Genomic DNA, 24,021 nt, shown 5'->3' on the forward strand with positions numbered 1-24,021 from the left:
GTACTCACAGGGTTAATGGAAGCAAATGAATGGACATGAGCAAGAGCCTCAGTTATAAATAGAATATAAATAGAACTCATTTTAGTATTATGGTTCAACATTCTTGCTAGTCTCCTTCACGTTTTAAAAACTTTTCTGACCGTAATTTCTTTATGTTTACATGTGAGGCTCTCTCTTATTTAACCCCTTCAATCCCAGGTTTTTGGTACCTCAAAGCCCGGAGCAATTTTGCCATTTTTGGGGTATGTCGGTTTAGCGATTATTCTCCTTTCCTGTGAATAGTGTACCCATGTAAACTATATATTGTTTTTTCAAGGAGAGATAGCGCTTTCGTTTGATACCATAGTTGGATGATTAGCTGAGAATTTAGAATGAGAAATTTAGTAAAAACTAGAGAAAATTAGAAAAAAAAACTATTTTTTTTTTTTACATTTTCCCTCTGAATCCTCACAAAATTAGGTAAAGTGATGGAAAATCCCCTCCAAGTTTATCAATTCAGGTGTCCTGATTTCAGAAATACCTAATTTATATAGATTTTCCAGACTTTCCCAGCACCAGGGAGCATACTATAAGGTGTACAATTTTGTATAATTTTTATGCCTATGGCTTAACGGGTTTGGGGGTTGTGAACAGGGGCAGGAGGGTTATACTGGCTAGATGTTATGCTAGGGCAATGGGAAGTAAGGTTTTTTAATAATTTTTTTATATATTTTTTTTAGTTTTTATTTTATCTTAATTTTTTTACATTTTTTTTGTATTTTTTATATATTATTTTTACACAGAAATGGTTAGAGTTCCTCCTAGGGACCTCCTGAACATGCCAGTGATGTCACAATGACATCACAGCTCACATTATAATTTTTTTTAGTATTATTTATATTTTTATTTTAATGATTTATTTAATGTTATTTTTTAAATGAATACATTTTTTTTTCCAACTTGGAGACATGGTTTCTCACTCCCCTCCCCACGATACCCCTGCAACGATCACACTGTGATCTCTATGCAGATCTGTGAGATCGCAGCGTCTCTGTGCCTCATCGGAGGGCAGGATATATCGGCAGGGGATATCCTGTACTCCGATGACCTTCCGGGTTACGTCAGCAGTGACGCAACCTGGAAGGGAATGCCAGAGCGCGCGTTTGAAACAGTGTAACAGCTTACCGGCTTTCATGCCGGAAGCTGTTACAGGAGATCGGACAGCAGAAAGCCGGCAATGCCGGCTTCTGCTGTCAGTGGGGAGTCCAGGCTTTTAAACGACAGCCTGGTCTCCCGTGCAGCGGCAGGGATGTGTCCCTGACGCTGCACGAAGGGCTGGACGTACCGGGACGTCCATAGGGGTTTCTTAATAGGCGTTTTTTGGACGTCCCGGTATGTCTATAGGGGATTGAAGGGGTTAATCAGGCAACAAATATGTTTACAGTAAATGTGTTTTTTTTAAGTAAAGTATTCTGCATGGTATTTTGCTCTGTATATATTCTACAGCTACATTTTTATATAAATCAGCAATAAATCAAGTTTGATATACCACATATCCTGTTACATATGTTTCCCAAATATGTTCCGGCATTAGCAGTAAATCCTTTAAAGTACAAGATTTTATTCTGTACTGTGTCCGTCTCCCATATTTGGATTTACTTTTTTAACTATACGGAAAAAATGTAATCCACACAAGATTGTGGGGAAAAGTATTAAAAGTAATAAAGCAGCAATGCACAGTTAATTGTGATTTGTTTATGGAATTCAAGAGGATCAGACAAAGTCACTCACACTGTATTACAGAAATTATTTGTAAGCTTGTGAGAGATGGTTGAAAAAGGAGTCTTTTCACTAAACTACAAGTGCTTGCCAGTTTTCAGCAGCAAACTCACAAATTCACAAAAGCCAACTGGCAATCGCACTCATCATGCATTAACCACAACTTGCAGTCGTCTCGACTACAGATAAGTTGAGTTTACGCAAGTTGGGAAAAGCATTAAAAATCACAAACGCTCGAAAACATGCGTATCAGTTAAGGCAATAGTTAGTAAGCGACCTTAGTGGAATCAGTTGAGGTAACCCATAACAGACCACTCCTTTTCTTAGTGAACTGACCCATTTCTCACACTCACAATTGGAGTGACCCTATTGGCCACAAATATACTTTTCCAATGATGCTGAACACTTATAAAGCTCTACCCAGCAGGAGGCGGCAAACAAACTCATGGAAGAGAATGAATCCGTTACACATCACACATACTGCAGTACAGCACTTTATACGGGCTGTACAGCACTATGTGTAATATATATGTGTTCTAGAAAAACATTAACATAAAGGTCAATACCAGGACCATTAGGCACATCAACATCTATATTTTATTAGTTCCAAAGGAGTAATTGATATATATACTGTACATAGAACAACAAACAATGGGTTTTCCGTATCTATGGCTTTAATCATAAGCAATTTAACTTTTACATACTTTCACATTTACTTACCGATATGTATATTCCGAAACATTGATCTTTCCCTTTTCCCCTGTAGTCTCAGTTCTGCTTGTCAGATTAACAGTGTTCCCAAACAGGCAGTAGCGCGGCATTCTCTGACCTATAACGCCTGTAACCACCTCTCCAGTATGTATGCCAATTGTTATCTAGAATGGGGAAAAATACAAAGTCTGCACATTTGTTTCACAGGTCTTGTTTTAATCCCCTTATAATAATTCTAAACGCATTAACCCCTTAGCGACCTTGAGACATACTATTCCCTCCTAAGTGGTTTTTTGCAGTGGTGGAGAAATCAGGCCGTTGTTAGACATCCTGGGGAGACACATTAAGTGTGGGTTTTTTTGAATAAGGAGAAAGCCTAAATGGAAGTTTTTGCGTTTTCTGCCAGCAGTTTCAATCTTATCGTCATGGCAAATAAAACAGCTGCCAGATAATCTTGGGGTGTCTGACCAGCCCCTTGCAAAAAGAACTGTAAATATAGAAGCCCCTCAAGGTAGAAAGAAAAGCGAAATAAAATAAAAACGTCCCTGCACCCATCACAAAAGTCAAAAATTAACCAAAAACTATGTAGTATTTATGGAATATTTAGCTCCCATATAAATTATTTAAAAAACCCACATGTATTTGGGGGGATTATTCTACTCAGGTGATATTGCTGCACATAAATCAGGTTTTTCTTTTATCAGTTGCCCCTAACTTCCAGAAGAAACCCTAAGTAAAATTACAAAAAAATGTTTTATATTCTTGTTTTCAGTTCTTTGACATACTATGTATTATCATGAAGGTGTTAAACAAAGAAAAAACACATGATGCAGCACAGTAATATTTTATTTTTGATTTTCATATATCAAATATTTTCTAGCATATATTATAATCATATATGATAATATTTACAAATGATATTGCTAAATTTCTCTAGGTACTCACCTGCACTGATTCCCCATCAACTTGAACCTGGCCTGCAATTTCCAACATGTCTAAAGCCAGGTGACAAATAGACCGCGCATGGTGGACACATGGCTCAGGAAGACCACTCACTGTCATGTACTTGTCTCCCACTGTTTCAACCTATTATAAAATATGTATATATATACATACTGAATATAATTAAATGGAAATAAAAATAACTTTGCATTTATCATGCTGTTTACAAAAACAAATATTAAATGTTTAGTATATTATCTTTCTTTTTGTGACGCTTTTCCTATAAAAATTATATTTTATTGAAGCCGCTTCTGGAATCTTATTTCTAAAACACAAACCATAATTCAATATATTTCGCCGTAGAACCCTCTACCACAAAACCATAGCAACAGATACATATTTTACGTGCAGGAGCCATTTATATTCCAAGCAGGCAACACCAAGTGTAATGAGATTAACGTGCTGACGCATGTGGTGTTATTAAACCACATCCCTCAGTATAAATAAATGCATTCGGTTATTTGGAACCAATTCTAATGGCAGTGAATATTTTCGTTTAATTAACCATTGTCTCATGAAATGCTAAACAAGCCATATCACTTTAGATAAAAAGAATATGAATTATATAATATTTATTAAATATAATTATGTCACATATGATTAATATATATATATGGCTTCTTTTAGGGGGGAATAATCCAAAGTAAATTAATATTAAATCATGCATTTCATTTAACATTTATTGAGGCACTCCCCTACCTTATAAACATATGGATTCTTTCGGGAATCAGTCAATATATCGAACCTTGTATAGACATCGTTCAAAAGATTGACAATTTTCATGGCTCCTTCTCCAGAAGCATGCTTACTGCAAAAGGCATTGAATCCAACAATACCGCTAAACAGAATGGTGACATTATCATATCTTTTGGCTGGAACAGGACGCTTGTGTCTGAGTTCATTGGCGACAGAAGGTGGAAGAACAGAATATAACAAGCTGTAACGACAGGGAGGAACACAACATGTTTTTCAAACAAGGACCTGGACACATAACCATTATATTAAATATTTTCAACTGGGACAACGTACAAAATCTGTCCTAAGGATGTTTCCTTTTTTGTCGGCCCACCCCACCAGAACGTGGTGCATTATAAAGCAGTAGATTCCAATGGGCTTCAGAACGCTCTCACATTGATCTGTGTGTCCACAGAATATAGTAATATTTATAATATTATAATAGTATAGTTGAATAAAGACACTGGTTTATCAAGTTCAACCTTGTTGTTGACCCAAAAGAAAGCAAGAAAAAACCCATACTAAAGATATTGGTCCTCAAATTGGGTGAAACGTCAAGCTGATTTCTCACTGAATCAACAAGTTATAACTAATTATGTCCTTATAACCAGTAACATGCCTCTATATTCTTCTTTGCTTAAAAAAATCACCCTGGCCATTTTTAAAGGCATTAATTGAATTTGATGCCCAATGTTGTTAAATGATAAAGATAAACTATGCTAATCATATTGCATAGTCAATATGCACTAATGCTATCTGCTGTGGAGTGCCTGGCCAACGACGCTTGGACAATGAAACACTTAAACATATACCGGTATACACCCACTACGAGAGAAGTATTTTTTGTTTTAATAATGCATTGACTAACATAACCTGTATTATATACCCATGAGGTATCTTACGTATCAGTCTTTTTCTTCTCATCTTCCAAAGCTCTTAAAGTGTGTTGCAGCCTGTCTGTGAGGATTTCCAATTCCTGTGTCAGTTTATATTCCTCTCTGAACTGCTCCCCCAGGAGGACGAGGTCACGGGTCGCATCATGTAGGGGAATGTCACTGAGATACAGCCCTCTTCTTGTCAGGTCATCAAGATTCATCACACTGAAAGGCATTTAAATCAGTCAGTACATCTACCTACTTTTTACTTCATGGAAGAGTAACAGCGGTAGTCTAGCCAGCCAACGTTATGGCACAAGCCACGTCAGGCCAGAGTCAAAACCTAGGCGTATAAGTATAGTCCTTGCAAGGGGACACAAAAATGCAAAGGAGAGAAGACATTTTAGCCGATTTGGAGCTCATACCACTTCTGACAAACCAGTGAGAGCCAGGCCCTGGGCTGAAAAACAAAGGGATTGCCCAGCTCTTCAGATTAATTTAATGAAGCAAAACGTCTCATTAAATATACATTCTGAAAATAAGTTTACTGTGTTTTATTGTTTTATTTTATAAATATACCATTTAGTCAGTACCTTTAAACCATAGATATAAGACAGATTATAGTTTATTAACCTTATTTGAAAATACAAAATTGTAAATTGTAGTTTGAGTCCTTTAAAAAAAATGATCTTAATATCTGTATTTTATAATGTGTTCTGTCCTAATCAAGTAGACGTTGTTGAATGTACAATCACCAACTGACAGTTTATTTCATCACCATCAGTCTTCCCAAATGTGCTGATCTATGGTGGAAACCTATGACTTGATGAAATATGACCTCCAGAATATGTTTAATGGCAACAATATGATGTCTTAACCCCTTCCGTACCGGGACGTACCTGGTACTTCCTGGTTAACAGTCACCGGTAGACCGGTAGACCTCCTCCAAAAAACGCCCCCACATCACCACAATCGCGGTGATCGCGGGGGCGCTGCTGCTGCTGTCTGCCCAGGACTCCTGGGCAGACAGCACAGCCTGTCTAAGCCCGCCCCCAAGCCTACGATCACTCCCACGGAGTGATTTTGTAGGCAGAAACAGCGATTGCAGAAAGATCTGCAATCGCGGTTTCAGCTGCCACAGGCAGCTTCAGGGAAGGGGGGGGGGTGTTGAATGGGTCCCCACACAAGTGTGGGGACCTGATCCAACACCCCCCTGCTGCCTGATCGCTCCATGAGAGCGTCAGTGCAGCGTTAACCCCTTCAATACCGCGATCGCGGCATTGAATGCCGCGATCGCGGCATAGAAGGGGTTAATTCCCGTTTTGTAGGGGGCTCTGCTGCTGGTGGTCTGCCTGAAAGCCCAGGCAGACCAGCAACAGCAAAAACGACCCCCCAGAAGTCTTCTGATCAGTCCTGTAGGACTGATCAGAGAGATTCCTCCCCTACAATCTCCAGTCTATTGGAGATTGTGTCCCAGCTGCCAGAGGCAGCTTCAGGGACAGGGAGACAGGGTTCTTTGGTCTCCACATGAGTGTGGAGACCAGACCCCCCCCCACCCTTCCTCAGTTAACCCCTACCCCCCCCTCTTCCTCAATTAACCCCTTCAATGCTGCGATTGTGTATGACCCCCATCGCAGCATTGCAGGGGTTAATATTAGTCCCCACAAGCTTGTGGGGACTAAATATCAGTCAATGCTGTGCTTCAATGGAGCATCAGCATTGAAAGAGTTAAAAAAAATGTAAAAAATAATAATAATAATAATAATAATAATAATAAAAAAAATTAAAAAATAAATTTAAAAAAAATTAATAAAATAATAATAATAATAAAAAAAATAACAGCACTGACCTGAAAGTCCAGGGTGCTTCCAGGTCAAATGCTGGGCTGGGCTGATCAGATCGCTCCTGGCCAATAGGAGTGATCGGATCATTATGGCAGCCCACGGATGACCCTGCTCTACAAAGAGAGAGGGGTCATCTAGGGTAATTATGAAAAAACACAAATTATTAATAAATGAAATAATCATAATTATTACCTGATCACTTGTCGGTGACATTTTAAGTCGCTGATTATTGATCGGTCTCCCTGATTGATGTCAGCGGCCTAAACCTGTCACTTACAAGTAATCTGATAAAAAAATATTTAAAAAAATGTAAATGCACATGTTCCAGTTTTGCCCTCATAGCTTCCTCAAAAAATGCATGAACCATGCATGTGAGGTCTTGTTGGAATCAGGGGATCTTGGTGAACAAAATGTGGTGTTTTCTTCCACTGTTGCACTTATGGTGTGCAAGAAATTCAGTGCAACATTGAAATGTATGCGTTAAAAAAGCAGTAAAATAATTTCCCTGTGAAGTTTGGCAGACATCAGTGAAGAAATGGCTAGCTGAAAACTGTCAAAACTACCCTAGTTGAACACCTTGACTTGTCTACTGTTCATAAATATATACTTTTATGGGGTAATTTACAGTGGGGGGCTTCCAAAATGTCCCAAATGGGATATGGGCCCAGGAAACCAATTTCTGAAAATTCCAAATATGAAAACGAAAATGCACATGTTCCAGTTTTGCCCTCATAGCTTCCTCAAAAAATGCATGAACCATGCATGTGAGGCCTTGTTGGAACCGGGGGATGTTGGTGAACACAATTTGGTGTTTTTTTCTGCAGTTGCACATATTCTATACAAAATATAATATAAAATCTAAAGCAACATTGCAACATATGCAAAAAAAACCAAAAAAATATAAAAATACCTCAAAATTTGGCAGCAACTGGCGATAAAATCCCTGTTTGAAAAGTGTCAAAATGACCCTAGTTGTACACCTTGACTTATCTACTTTTCATAAACATATAATTTTGGGGGGATAATCAGTATCTGTGACAACTATTGCAGTTATTAGACTACCATGCCAAATTTGCAAAAAATTACATTTCAAAAACACGATGCATGCCTAGCAATATTTGCCCTATACTGGTCAAAATAGATGAAAATCCTGGCCATGTTGGGTGGTTTCCAAATCAGGACAACTTAATGAATATATTTGGGATAATTTTTTCCCATTGGTTCAATGTGTGTACAATTTGTATGTATACAAAACTGTAAAAAAATGCGTTTTTTTCATTTTTTCACCACTTTTTCCAGTTTATTTCAAACAAAACAATGTACTACCCAGCTTAATATGGTTTCAAATGAAAGCCCTACTTGTCCTAAAAAAACCAATATATGATTTGTGTGGGTGCACCAATTGATAAGAGAGAAATTACAGTTGAAGAAAGACATGGCAAAAACACAAAAACGGCTCCGGTCCTTTAGCGACACGTTAGTATCAAAATCCCGGTCCTGAAGGGGTTAAATAGTATTCATGCTTAAAAATATAATGCTAAAATAAAATACCCTTTGATTTGTGTGTATGTTTGTTGGTAAACTCACTAGCTCATTCGGCCATCAGTATATAACTAATTGGTAATTTAACATCAGCTTTTGATTTGCTTATTTGTTTAGGTATATATGTATTTATAAATTGTCTATTAGGAAAGTTAGTGAATACCTGACAGTTTGAACAAATTAAACAGTAGCAATAACACATATGCACAGTGATGAAATTATATATGTGCTAGTTATTATGTCATCTATAGATTTTTAATCAGACTACTTTGTTGTGAGGTTGCTCTTGTGGTTACTAGGTTAAAATATGGTTAATTTTTGTACCATAAAAAATATAATATAACAAAGCAGAAAATATTCATGCCTCCCGGAATACCTTGGAGAACATAGGAATAGGATGTTGTCAGCTTCAGGCAAGTAGATCATTTGTCCTTTCAGACGCAGGCAACTGATTTCTGTCCCAGTCAGTTCATCTTCACTCTCAGACTTCTCCACATCTAACAAACCTTCCTTAGATCAAAGTGACATTACATTAGTTCAGATATGTTTCCACATTAGTGAAAATGGACAGAGGTGAACTGATTATCTGGTGTTTTAATTCAGTATTACAGACTCGTGAAAAGTGTTACTACTTAACAGTAGTAGTTGCTTTAGGTAAATATTGGGTCTGTTGTGCAATGAACTGGAAACTTTTTTACATGGTACATGCTCAAGTGACCAGACAATTCCAATTGACATGGATCTTTCATTGATATTGGATAAAGGATATGGTGGGGGTCTACGAGGTAACTTAATTTATTAATGGTATGCCTGTCCATACAAATTTCACTCATCAAATCGAATAACCAAAAGAGATGGGCGTGACTGGCCCAAAATGTTGATTTTTTTATAAGATATCTCTTTGTCTAATAATAGTGTAAGCTTGCAAGAACAGGGTCCACTGCTCTACTTGAACAAGTATGTCTTTTACTCACTAGGTAACAGCTTCCCTAAGGCGAAAGAGGCCTTTACTTTTCAACTAAATGTTATTACTAAAGGTAATACAAAGAAAAAAACCTATAGGTAGATTTAATACGTTCATGTATTCAAACTATAAGCTATAACCTTGATTTCCCTTTGAAAAGGTACACTTCATTTCCAAAGTTAAGGGAACATGAGCAGTTAATAGGCTAACGTCACAATAAAAGGAAAGGGCACATCATTAAGCTGGCTTGACAGTATGTGCGTGCAAAGTTTATATAAACATTAGGGAAATAGTCTTTATTTGGCATTGTGGGTTAATACGGTATTACGTAGAACTACTAAAACGCTATTGTATATTTTAAAAACGTAATTCCAGTTCTGTATTTCTTTCCCTCTGACCTCTGAAATATGTTTAAACATATCCAAATAAGGAAAAAATATTAATTACATTGAGAAAATTCAAATAACCAAGCAAAAATGGTCCTACACAAATGTAATCAGACTTTTGCAATCTGATGAGGAGATACAATGACAGTAATTTAGTTTATCCTGTCTAATGTTTAAAACAAGGTCAGGGACAGATCTGTAAAGTCAGAGTCTGTAACTGAGATGAAACATCTTTCCGGCATCCGTCTATACACCACTAGATACCAACTTAAAGCCAAACTAGTGAATCACAAGGATGCTGCCCTGGGACGGATCTTCTTGCCCCCGGCAAGCACTCATCTGTACAGACCCCATTCCGTACCTCTTTCCCTTTCATCCAATTCCCCTGGGGGGGGGGTGAGAGGGAGGCAGAGGACGGGATCTGTACCTCCCTTAGTGAATCCCCTCTCCACTAAGGTATAGATGAGGTCTATTCTTTACCAAGGCTTATTATTCTCTGACCCAAAAGGGTTGATTATTATATTTTGTTTTTAATATTTTTAGTTTTCTAAAATTATTTTTGGGCATGGATTTGTGTACTTTCTTTTTAATATTGCTGTTGAGTTCAATAAATAAGAACATAATTAAGTGCCAATATTAATTTTATATTTTTCTTGTTTATTTAATTTTGGGATTAATATAATTTTCCCCCAATCCAGGCCCAAATCCATATGCTAAGCAAATTACAAGAAACGTTGCAATATGTAGCCTAGCAATTTCAACGACATCCTTTAAAAACTAGTAAACGTCTAAAATGTTGCTTCTAGTGACAGATTAGACAACGGGCTATCAAATTCTGGACAACAGATGCGGTGTAACTTCTAATTTTATCCCTCACAAATGTCTTCTGCGGTATCTCCCATGAGCTGCCTCTCAGTACATCTCTTTGTCTATAGGAAGCAAAGCTTATCTCTTTATAACACATTGGATTGTGATGCTTAAAACTGTGAATTACCTTACTCCTTAACACAAACACTGTGTTGATATGAGATAGGATCCCATGGAAGCTAATGTCAATGTGTGGTCGTACCAAGGAGAAAACTGACAGCAAATTGCAGTTTCCAGGCTGGAGCTATAAATGAACATAAAAAAATAGAGGAAACACAGTTTTTATATGGACAGTAATGTTAGAAAGGCAATCATCACAGTATGATCAGCAACAAGCAGAAGCTGTTCTAGATAAATATACAGTCATAACAAGAAACAATCATACAAACATTCCTAAAATATAATAATCTGTACTTTCAGTCAAAATTAACATGAATCATTCTGATCTGTTATATTATAACTATTACATTATATATATATCATATGAATTTATCAGATCACCATAACAATACTTCTGTATATCACTTCTTTCATATTTCCTGACTTAGTTACTTAATTACAGCATTATACCTGTACTATATATATATTTATATATGTGGGTCTGTGTGTTTTCATCCAATGGGAAGGGTGTCATGCCATTTATCTGACATTGACCATGACAGCAGTGAATGTTACCTGGGGCAGAACTCTGTAGATAGCATTTCCACATTGTGTGACAACAAGGTCTCTGTCAAACATGATATGAAATGGAAAAGCCTTGCAGAAAGTATAAGGACTTATGCGGGACTCCTGAGTCCCATTTTCTTCGAATCTGTCCAGGTCTTCATAAAAGTCTTCTTCTTTGGTGTCTTTTTCCTCAATCAAAAACTGTGTGTGGTCATACTCCTCATTTCGTTGTTGTATTACCTGAAAAAACAGGACTGAGTTATTGCAAGAGATGGAGGTTGAAGAAGAAGCTGCTTTTGGCCAATGCATACTCTATTCTGGTGACATTTTGTCTATATTGCAATAAATCTTTTTCCTAATCTTTTTGTCCAGGCTTGTTTTGTCTTCGTTTGGTTTTCGACAATGTCTGTATCTGATGGCCGCTGTATCAGGCGAGTTGCATAGCAACATCCATAATTCCACAGAGGGATAACATCTTAAGTATATTCTAAATTAAACCAATACATGCTGTGAATAAAATGTCTTTAAAAAAAAATCAATATAGTCAAATCATTGGAGATCACTGTACAGAACATAAAAGGGTTTTCACTATTAAACAATTCTACAAATTCTACAATTGTTTTTGAGAAATCTCAGGACCACATCTAGGGTCTCTGAACATTCACATAAAAAATAAACTTTTAATGTTTAATGGTAACAACCTTTTAGTGTCTGTTTTTGTGTCACGTGACAATTAACTGTTCCTGGCAAAGATTATAAATGAGTCAACATTGCAGATGATTAAATAATTATTTCTGGTAATGGTAGTAACATAGTAGCATTCAACAGGATTGTGAATTATATTTCTACTGGTGATGTATTTCATTATAAAAGTGCTAAATTCATCATAGTATGTAGAATAGCAGCTTAGAGTCCTAAATCTGTCAAGTAAGCTACTTGATTTAATAAATAGATGAGTTTGTTTAACCCAAATTATATAAATTTAACTTAAGTCACAAAAACTTGTATGGCAACTGTGAAATTCACATAAAAAAGTGCAGCTGTGTAGATATGCTTACAACTTGAAAAACTCAAATACAAGTGCATGCTAGTTGATCCTTAGACAAAGATGGTGCCGGTTTAAAAATGATACTGTACATCCATTTTATTTCCAATATCTTCCTTCTGAGTCACGTCACCTAGGGTTGAGCATGAGTGTTAACTTATAACTTATACCAACCTGGGGCTCAGTTGAGCCATTGAATATTAATGTATTTTTTATGTTATATTTTATCACATAGTGCCATTATATTCTGCAGCACTGTACAGTTTTAAGCGTGTGTTTTCCTGCCAACTCACCTTTAGTTAGAAGAAGTTAAACTTTGTAAATAGAGTATTTCAGATTTTCAAGTCAGGCACTAGGCAACCAGTTGATGTTAATCTAGAGGAGGATCTCAATTTGTTTATTTTGTGCTTAAAATCCTATTGGTTTAGAAAGTTGATTAATTTTAAATAAATCCCAATGCTATGCCAACTCAAATTTTGGTTTAGATATATTATATTGTATTTTGGGGATGCATGGATGTGCTTACATTTTTCTGACAAATGTTGTTTGTTTAATTTTATATAGTTGGCGTTATTGATATTTATATGTATGTATGCTTCACCATTATTCAGTGTTGTATTTTATGTATCAAATGTGTATTACATGTGGTATGTCATGTCAATGTGGTATTTCATATTTTTTAGAAGCTGCAACCTACATTTATTTACCTTTTTGAAAATTGTGAAAATCATTTACCATTATAATATGTTAATATAATGCCTTTTGGTGATGTGTTTTTTAAAATTTTGTTTGGCATTAAATATTTTCACAGCACTCATATTAGATATGTCAAATGCATTAATGTTTGGTTTAATTAACTATCAATGTAGTTTTATCAATTTTATTATTTTTATTTGGATACTATATAAGGTTTGCAATATATATATATATATATATATATATATATATATATATATATATATATATATAGTATATACGCATTTATGTGCACACAATTGAGGCTGCATCCATATAGTTTGGTGACAATTTGAAGAAGGCAATAATAGTATTTTCTCCCTCACTTTTACTCCCTCTCTCTCTAATGCTCTCTCTTGTCTCCCTACCATCTTGGCTGACTGGTTCCGTGTCCCTGTCTCCTTTTCCACAGCAGCTCCGCTTCTTGTCTTGCCTCTTCTTCTATCTTCTGTCTTTGTTTGCTTTTCCCCCGCGTCTTTGGTGTTCTGTCAGGCCTCCCAGCACACTTCTGCAAAGGGTGGAGCTTCTGGGAACACCAACTGTTCTGATTGGAGGAACAGGCTAGAGGCTGTCCCTGTAACTCCCCTCTTTTGAAGTAAATGCAAAAGAAGGAGTGGAGCTGTTGGAAAGGAGGCCAGGGGCACGAAAGCGGTCAGCGGATAAGGGATGAAAATATCTAAAGAATTATAAGCTGCACCTCTAGTTTAAAGATTTGAATTAGCGGGAAAAAAGTGCTGCCTATAATCGGAACAATACAGTATATATATATGCCGGGCTATTTTTAAATGTTGACCTTTGGTCTCGTAGATTATTTTCTGAATTGTGTGTTAAATAAGTTTGCTTCTACGTGTGCTTACCTTCATGTCGATTTCGGTCCCATGAATCTGCTGAGCAACAGTCTTAATAATTCCAATAACGATATCCTGGAGTCCCTCTCTTTCTGAGTAATAGTGCAATATAAGCCCTTTTCCTTTTTCTGCATCTGTGCATCTAAATGATGGTGCACGCATACCTGGATATATGGTACCAAGGTGATCATGCAATGCATCCAGGTTCTATAAATAAAGCAAAACATGCGTTACACAGACACAAGAAAGTATCCATACTCTGTAGTGGATATTAAAATAATTCTGAATAGATGATTGTAGAAACATAAGGTGACTTTGTTGTATGTTCTCACATGTGCTTTTGTTTAAAAATTACAGAGCTCTCAAAAACAATAAAAAGTGGCTGTCATACAATCCTCCTTAATGGTTCATAGTACTCAATGATACATAATGGATTTTGTGGCACTGGCCCAATTCTGAAAAAAAGCTGACGTTAACCTAGTGCCATAACCCAAACGTTCCTCCGGAAAAAAACTGGTATTGTTAAGAATTTAAAATGAAGGCATCTAACCACTGTCACATTTCAATGCCTAACACACATCCCTCAATTCATTTGAGTTTGTGTTTAAACTCAATTGATTTGAGTTTCTATTATACAAAGTTTAAAAGTGCCCAAGAGACTGCTTAAAAGCAAAACCTTTTAATGGCTGTCATTTTGGAGCCACTATTGATTTTTTGAATACTTAAAGAATTAAAAGCTTGGCTATTTCGTTATAGATTTTTTCTGCGGTCGAAATGAAAACTATTAAATGAGCAATCATTCTCAAATTTGCTTCTCAAGAATCTGTGAAGAAAACAATGCAATGGAAGCTTCGTTTCAGTGAGAAGTACTGCTGAGAGACTTACTCAGCAGCTACCTCCTGACTCAAACTGGCAGGAGTAGAAGTAGGCAAACATTAAAATTTTCTTTAGAGATACAGGGGAGTTACAAACAATGCTAGTTTACTTACATTTAACCCCTTAAGGACAATGGGCGGTCCCAAAACCCATTGAAAACAATGCATTTTGAGCCCGGGCTTTGGGACCTCCAGGTCTCCAGTATGCAGAACCACACGTTTTGAACCCCATAGTTTCCATCTAACATTGTTTATGTTGGCTATCTGGCCAAGAAATATCATGCATGCATCCAATGGATTAATGGGTTCAACAATTCTTTGCTAAACAGCAAACAGAACCAGTACAGAGACAATGGTTTTGAAATAAAAAGTAAGTGAATCATGTGGAATTACCAGTATTAAAATGTGATGTTTCATTAATGAGCAAACACAATCTGTTTTAACTCATAACACACAAAATATTGTATTGTTGTAGGGCTGCAACTAACGATTATTTTAATAATCGATTAGTTGGCCGATTATTTTTTCGATTAATCGATTAATCGGATAAAAAAAATGAATGTAAATTTTTCATTTATTTAAAATAATTTACTAAACAAATGATGTTAAATACAAACAGCAGAATAAAAAAACTTTGATAATACATTTCTTGTCTTTATTTCCCAACCAGCCCCCCAATATATGCACATTTGAGCCCAGGCTTGCTACGCTGCCTCCCAGACATGCCACGCTGCCTACCACAGCACACCACGCTGCCTCCCACATACGCCACGCTGCCTCCCACATCTGCCACTCCACTCTACCCCCCACATGCCACTGTGCCTGATACGCCTTATACCCCCTGAAACACCACTCCATCCTCCCCAGACATGCCACCCTGCCCTCCCCACATATGCCACGCCATGCTGCCTCCCACATCTGCCACTCCACAATGCCTCCCACATATGCCACGCTGCCTCCCACATCTGCCACTCCACGCTGCCTCCCACATCTGCCACTCCACGCTGCCTCCCACATCTGCCACTGTGCCTGATACGCCTTATATCCCCTGATACCCCACTCCATCCTCCCCAGACATGCCACCCTGCCTCCCAGACATGCCACTTCTCTACCCCCAGATATGCCACTCTATCCCCAGATATGCCTTATACACCCTGATACACCACTCCGTCCTCCCCAGACATGCCACACTGCCCTCCCCACATATGCCTTATATACTGTATATGCCTTATACCCCCAGATATGTCACTTCACTGCCCCCAGGATTTAGATTCCCCTAAATTAACCCTAAACTCCCCATTAACCATAACTGCCCCTAAATTAACCCTTAACACCCCCTTAACCACAGCATCCCCTAAATTAACCCTAAAGACCCCATCAACCACAGCATCCCCTAAATTAACCCTAAACACACCATTAACCACAACTGCCTCAAATTAACCCCAAACACCCCATTAACCACAGCTGCTCCTAAATTAACCCTAAACACCCTATTAACATAACTGCCCCTAAATTAACCCTAAACACCCTATTAACATAACTGCCCCTAAATTAACCCTAAACAACCCACTAACCATAACTGGCCCTAAATTAACCCCCACCTCCCCTAACTTTCAGTAGCCCAAATATATATATATATATATATATATATATATATATTACATACATATATACACACACATATATATATATATACACACATACACATTATATATATATATATATATATATATATATATATATACACACATATATATATATATATACACATATACTTACAGTTAGATGAGTGTCACAGCCATGTGGTTCTGGCCTGGAGAAGGAAGGGGCGGGGCCAGTTGTCACAGTGATTACAGGGAGGGGGAGTAAGTAGGAGCTGCTGCTGTGAGACGGTGAGTCAGACTAAACGGATTATATAATGAGGGGGATTTTTCAGAGCGTTTGCTCTGAAAAAACCCTCATTTTATAATCGATAATAATCGATTCAACTAATCGATAATGAAATTCGTTGCCAACGAATTTCATTATCGATAATTATCGATTTTATCGATTAGTTGTTGCAGCCCTATATTGTTGTTAAATACATCATTCAAACATTCACTGTGTCGGCTGTAAAAAGTATGTGGACCCCTAGTCTAATAACTTCAGTAAAAGGTAATTAGAGTCAGGAGTTACAAAATGTGTCCATCAATTAAATGGGATTGGAGGTGAGTTTTGGAGCTACTTTGACATAAAATAACTTTTATGCTTGCTATTCTCAAGAAGCATCTGCTGATGTGAATCATGCCTGACAAAAAAGAATTCTCTACATTCTCAGAAGAATTGTTGATTTGCATAATGCTGGAAAGGGTTACAAAATAAAAGATATTCATCAGTCCATGTTATTAAATGGACTCTCCCTAGAAGTAGGAGCACACCCAAGATTACTCCAAGGGCACAACACAAAACGCTCCATGGGGTAAAAAAAAACTCTAGAGTAACAGCTTTGAAGGAATTGTGGGAACTGGTTGACATCTCTGTTCATAAGTCTACCATGTGCAAAACATTGAACAGGCATGGAGTCCATGGCAGGACACCATGGAGGAAGCCACTGCTTTCCAATCTAACATTATTGGTCACCTGAAATTTGCCAAAGATCAAGGTTGAATTGGTCCGGAAGCAAATGCAGCACGTCCTATGGCGTAAAAAGGGCACCACATACCCACATGAAAATACCATCCCAATGATGAAGTATGGTGGAGGAAGCATCGTGGTTTAGGGCTACTTTATGGCCTGGGCAGCTTGCCATCATCAAAAGGACAATGCATTCCCAAGTTTATCAGGGTATCATACAGTATAATGTCAGGGTGGCTGTCCGTCACCTAAAGTTCAGTAGACGTTGTGTAATGCAGCAGGCCAATGACCCTAAACATCAAAGTAACCCACTAGAGATGCTGTAGAATGACTTCAAGAGAGCCGTTCACACCAGACATCATAGAAATATGAGTTTAAGCAGTTCTGTAAGGAAGAATGGTCTCAAAAAATCTTCTTACACCTTCTGCATGTCTGATTGTTTGAGGTTATTGCTCCCAAAGTAGGTTTGACTAATTATTAAATCCAAGGTTTTCCTTAATTTTTCCACCAACACTTTGAATGTTTGATGGGTGGATTAATTAAAGACATTAAAGATTATCATTGTGTGTGGCTTATTAGCTAAATCACATTGTCTTTGTCTATACTTATGATTTTATGAACAATGAATGCAGAAAACCAGGTAATTCTAAAGGGTTCATCGACTTTTTCTTGCCACTGTAGATATGAGTAGTGGTGTTTCAATATTTGATTTAACTGAGCTACACAATGCACTTTGAAAGGTTACTTTAAAGGCAGCTTTACTTATCACAGATTTCCTTAAATGTGTCAGTTTTCTTTATTAAATACATTACAGATGTTTGTTTCTTAGTAACGGTGATACAGTTGGAAATCATAAATTGCTTTCTGACCTGCAGGAATTCTCTGACATTGGATCCAAGGACCCGTAAGATTGTGTCATAACCAGATTCTTGGCAAAAAACAAAAAACATATTTCCAAACATTTGGAGAATATCCCCGGCATTGAGATCTGTAAAACATTTCAAAAACAATATCTTTATTTATCTTATGTATCTTGTGAAAGAAAACTCACACTATCATTCACAAGGGTCAGAAAAAGTACACAAAGTGCTGATAAATCTAGACAAATAAGTATGGGTGACACTTTCAACAGGTAGCACATGGGAACTCACTTATTTTGCCCAAGAGGGTTCATGAAAGAGCCTAACATGGCCTCAGGGAAAATACCTGATTCTCTAGTCAATGCTATGGGGAATTGGGTTACATTTATTTGCCAAAAAACTCACACATTTCTCCAGTTTGATGTTCGTATGGTAGTTGAAACATGTTGCTAGTTAGGTAATTGAAAAGTACTGTGCTTTACAAAATAGCTGATAGAGGGCAATAATATAGCATTCCTTGTGTGTGTCATTTTATGTAAGTACTTTAATATGCATTCTTCGTTGGTAGGCCATTAGACTGACCTTTTAAGGAAAAAATGGACATGCCGTATGTTCTAACATTTAAAATAGCAAAAGAAATACACTCTGTTTTAGAGGTGTCATTAGATTTACTATGACTTTTTAATGTGACTTCATGACTTATTTATACACAATGTGATTGTTGTGATTTTTAGGGCTGCAGAACTCTGATACACTTATACTTCACCCCAAAGGTTCTGAACTCTCAAAAGAGAATAATCCAAGGACCTGTCTAAACTTCTATTAGTGTTAACAGTGGTGGGAAATGCACGGTTTGAATAAGCTCCCTGTCTAAACTTAAATATATGGTTGAAGATACTAGACTGCAAAAGACTAGAGTTAGAGCAACAGAGAAAAAAGTCAATTAATCCCTTAAGGGCCAAGGCCATTTTACGTGATTTTACATTTAATACCCCAAATATTGTTAGCGCTTATGCTATGTCTTTATTCAACTTTGAGTTCCCACTAACTGGTTTAGAGGACAAAAGAAACTAAAGGGTTTGTCCAAGGTATGTGGGCACCAGTAAACCGGTGGTCGCTGGGTTAAGCCTTCATGATGTCTCCCGTATGAGCGAAAACAGGCTCAGAGGGGGGGCTTTCTTTCACTGTTGCTGGTTTGCACAGACTTCTGGGTAGCCAATAGCAGCGCTTAATCCCTGCACCCCCCCACTTGGGAAATTTGTAGCGATAAGTAAAGATAGCAGACGGCGTAACATTATGTTCTTGGGCTAAAGGGACAGAGATCCTGGGACTTAACATTATGTCCTTGTTCCTCATGAGGTTAAGCTATTTAATAGGGGCCGTAGAGAAGCATGTCAAAGATGGATACATTCCAAACCATAAAAAACTTAATCTAGAATTGTTTAGACAACTTAAAGAAATTTAATGCACCACAAAAAGATGAAACAAACACCATTCACAATGAGCTAAAAAACACAGTATACCAGTGATTTTTAACCCACTGAATACTAATACAACTTAAAAACATTCCTACCCAAACATCATAACTCATTATAACATTACTTCAAATTCCTAATTTAATAATCATTTATATTTACAGTGTGATGAATACTAAATCAAGAAACAGAAACAGCAGTAAAGGCTGCTATGAGCACCCATGAATTATGTATTTTAACATTTTTTTCTGTTTTCCTGTGGTCGACATGGTGTTAAACATCAGATAATAACTATGCAAAGGATGTTTATTCACTTTTAAACATCCTGTTAGAATTATCATTATGTAACAGAAATATGAATTTTTACTTACTGAGCACTTTGCTTGCTGCTGCTACCAGATCATAGGTCTTGGAGTCTTCATAAATTATTCTAACCAAAAACTGTCCTTCCTCATCAAGCTGTGCCTCTCTCCTGAAAAGGGAAAAACAGTATTGCAAATATTTTATAATGAGTAGTGAACATTGAAAGCCTCTTAAACTGGATGAAATATAACAAAATAAGGTGTTACTGCCAATGAGTTCCCAATATGCAAACAGTGGTTTTGATTTTTCCCCCCAATAGGGTCGTCTTATATTCAGGGCTTTCGTTAAGATCCAAAGCTTGTGCGGTTGTCTTATAATCACAGAGTCTTATAACCAAGTAAATACTGTATATAGGAAAACGCTAGGGATCTAGGAATACTTTCTTGGAAAACGTTTATTCATTGTTCTTAAAGAACGTATACATAATGTACGTTTTCTATATTTCAAGAAAAAAAAGGTTTTGTAAAAAAAAAAAAGAAAGCGGAAGAATCTGTTTCAGGGGAAGGTTTCATATAATATTAAGTAAACATACAGCTCAGGGACACAAAATACTCATGGAAATATTTAAAGCAGGAAATTTGCCCAGCAGCCTCCTGTGATAAAAATATTGACGCTTCTCCTTTAAACTTCATGTTAACCAATAAGTCAGTAGGTCCTCAATCTAGTCCTTTTGTGTTGGGCAGACACGTTCTGCATGCACTGCAGAATTCATTTGATTAATGTAAATTTTCACTGTGGTCTCTTGTTTGGCAAAATTATTTTAATTCTTAAATCTGCTATAAATCTGCTGGCACCTATGATTCTATTAACCCATCAAAACATTTATTTGATATATTTTTAATAAAAATATCCCTGAACGTCTGAAATACAGTAGCGTACCTAAAGGGGGGTCGTTCGCCCCGGGTGTCACTCATCAGCAAGAGAGGTAAGGGGGTGTGGGAGAGTGAATGTGTGAGTGGGTGAATTAATCAATGTAGGTAGTAGTAAATTAGTGTTTAGGGGCAGAAATGGCACAGGCAGGCTGATTAGGGGGGCAGAGGTGGCATGGGCAGGCTGATTTGGGGGGCTGAGGTGGCACATGCAGGCTGTTTCAGGGGGCAGACTTGGCATAGAGAGGCTTTTTCTAGGGGCAGGCTGCTTCAGGGGCAGAGTTGGCACAGGCAGGCTGCTTCAGGGGCAGAGTTGGCACAGGCAGGTGGCTTCGAGGGCAGAGGTGGCACAGGCAGGTTGCTTCAAGGGCAGAGGTGGCACAGGCAGGTTGCTTCAAGGGCAGAGGTGGCACAGGCAGGTTGCTTCAGGGGCACAGTTAGGCTGCTTCAGGGGCAGAGGTGGCACAGACAGGCTGCTTCAGCCGCAGAGGTGGCACATGCAGGCTGCTTCAGTGGCAGAGGTGGCACAGGCAGATGTTTCAGTGGAAGATGTGGCACCGGCAGACTGTTTCAGCGGCAGAGGAGGCACAGGCAGGCTGTTTCGGGGCACAGTTGGCACAGGCAGACTGTTTCAGGGGCAGCAGTGGCACAGTTAGGCTGCTAAATGGGCAGCGGTGGTACAGGCAGGCTGTTTTAGGGGCAGAGGCCTAACATGTCAATTTCTGGCTTAGTGTATAATAAGAGCGTAGAAGTCAGTGTATAGTAATGGGAATTGCACTGTACCATATCTGTTCAGTAAATGTTAAATAAATTAAATATGTTTAAATAAATATGAGTCAATAATTAATTTTTCCAGATTTCTATTTTTTTCCAATTGACATACAGATAAAAATTTGAGGAATAAATATTATGCCACATACAGGATCTGCCCCGGGTACACAGAAAGGGACTGGGCCCCCGTATTACAATTGGAACTGTTTCCTGGCTTTTTTAAACCTATAAAAAATACATGCAAAGCTTATAGAACCACAGTCTTTGTCTGTCTTTTTCTCACTTAATCTAATTTTTTTAGAAGAATACCGGCATGTGATCAAGAACGAGATTTCATATCTTAAAAAGGCCATAATTTGTTTTAATAAGTAAACACCTTGGCACCAAAACACCTCTTGGAAAGCTTCAGTGTTACCACTGGACTGGATTTATTGTGTTTCTAATAATGTTAAAACATCCATGATCTAAGTTTAATGCCTCTGAACATTTATAGACTGTAAAATACACTGAAAACAGATATCTAGGATTACATATCGCTAAGTACATAACTCAAAGTCAGCTTCTACTAGATGCAGTAAGATTGCTACAGATCATGAGCAAGAAGAATATTTAAGTATACATCCTGGTTACACTTAACGCATTCAGTAGAGGGGGGGGAGTTAAAGTTAAGTTAAGACATAAGTCTTAGTTTCTAACTCCATTAACAAAATAATACATACACCAATCTGGATGCCCTTAATGTGTGTATATATATAAATCATCTATCTATACTTTATTTATAACGCGCCGACAGATTCCTTAGTGCTGTACAAGATGAAAATATTACAGATAACGAGAAGTACAATACAGCAATTCACATACAGATACAAGAGGAATGACGGGTCCTGTTCCCGCAGGAACTTGCATTCTAGGTGGATAAGGGGTGAGAAACAGGAGGTGAGGACTGTGTGGTAGTGAATGATGTTAATGTAGGGCGAGATAAGGGTTGTGAGTGGGTGAGAGAGAAGTTTTGATGTTTATGTTGGTGAGAGTCAGACAGCACGGGGAAGAGAGATCCAGAGGGTTGGTGCTGCGCGAGAGAAGTCCTGTAGGCGGGCGTGGGAGGAGGTGATGAGTGAAGATGCAAGGAGCAGGTCATTGTTGGATCTTAGAGGGCGGGCTGGAGTATAATGAGGTTGCTGAAGACAGTTTAATGTTGAAAGTCATATACCATGACAAGTCTGAGCACAGCAATAATACACAAGGTATACTGCATCAGCAAGGTCTCTCAGTCAGAAATGTCAAGGTAGGCAAGGGTTTCCAGATGTTCTGTCTAAGCTCTTTTGAAATATTTGGCTGTAGCAGAAGGCAGTTTGTTTGTCGAAGGGGTGGAGAGCAGTACAACAATGAGTGTTTGCGGGTGAAACAGTGCAGCATAGCCACACCAACTATTGATTTGAATTAAATAAACAATTAACATGTCTATTTTTTAAAGCATTCTTACTTTACAGCATTATCCGAAACCTGCCTAAAACTTTTGCACAATACTATATACAATGATAATGCCTTAGGAACTAGAATTATGTATGTGTGAGCTTTGGAAGGAGTTTTATTCTAGGATCAAAAGAAGAAGATACAAAAATAATTCACAAGCCACTGGAACCATTAGGATGTTTATACTTGCTTAAAACCACAACTGTTAATGATACTGTGTTTATATAAGATGTTCCTTCCCAGTCAACAGCAGCCCACCCGGGCTTGTTTTAATATATTATGTGGCACAGTGACATAGTTTAGCAATGTTCTATACATAATTCAGTTTTACCCCGAGGGAAAATCAACAGTGCATAAAAGATCTGTGTAACATAGTAACATAGTTCATAAGGTTGAAAAAAGACCAAAGTCCATCAAGTTCAACCTATATACATATTGTGTCCCTACCGTGTTGATCCAGAGGAAGGCAAAAAACCCTTATGAAGCAGATGCCAATTGCCCCATACCAGGGGGAAAATTCCTTCCCGACTCCAAATATGGCAATCAGAATAAATCCCTGGATCAACGTTCTGTCCCTATTAATCTACTTTTAAGTTTAGATAACCGTCAAAAGTGAACTTTGTTATCCCATTTTTCTTGTGCTTAAAGAAATAATTATCCCATTAGTCCCAAGTACTATATGAGATTTACTAAGAAATGCTTAAATCCTTCAAATATCTTTACTGCAGGTAAGGTTGAACTTGA

General features: G+C 37.6%; 1 protein-coding gene across 1 annotated transcript in view; it reads right to left on the reverse strand.

Moving 5' to 3' along the window:
• The window catches only part of GUCY1B1 (guanylate cyclase 1 soluble subunit beta 1), a 30,703-nt gene that overhangs the window by 1,885 nt on the left and 4,797 nt on the right, over positions 1 to 24,021 (reverse strand). Inside the window, exons 3-12 of the mRNA XM_053460302.1 lie at positions 20,173 to 20,273; positions 18,336 to 18,454; positions 13,988 to 14,185; positions 11,360 to 11,590; positions 10,812 to 10,928; positions 8,844 to 8,977; positions 5,109 to 5,306; positions 4,171 to 4,408; positions 3,415 to 3,555; positions 2,479 to 2,633 (exon numbers count right to left, since the gene is read on the reverse strand). Coding sequence (XP_053316277.1) covers positions 2,479 to 2,633; positions 3,415 to 3,555; positions 4,171 to 4,408; positions 5,109 to 5,306; positions 8,844 to 8,977; positions 10,812 to 10,928; positions 11,360 to 11,590; positions 13,988 to 14,185; positions 18,336 to 18,454; positions 20,173 to 20,273 — 1,632 coding nt within the window. The remainder of the gene's footprint in view (positions 1 to 2,478; positions 2,634 to 3,414; positions 3,556 to 4,170; positions 4,409 to 5,108; positions 5,307 to 8,843; positions 8,978 to 10,811; positions 10,929 to 11,359; positions 11,591 to 13,987; positions 14,186 to 18,335; positions 18,455 to 20,172; positions 20,274 to 24,021) is intronic.

This window comes from Spea bombifrons, chromosome 1 (genome assembly GCF_027358695.1).
Source record: "Spea bombifrons isolate aSpeBom1 chromosome 1, aSpeBom1.2.pri, whole genome shotgun sequence".
Taxonomy (NCBI): Eukaryota; Metazoa; Chordata; class Amphibia; order Anura; family Pelobatidae; genus Spea; species Spea bombifrons.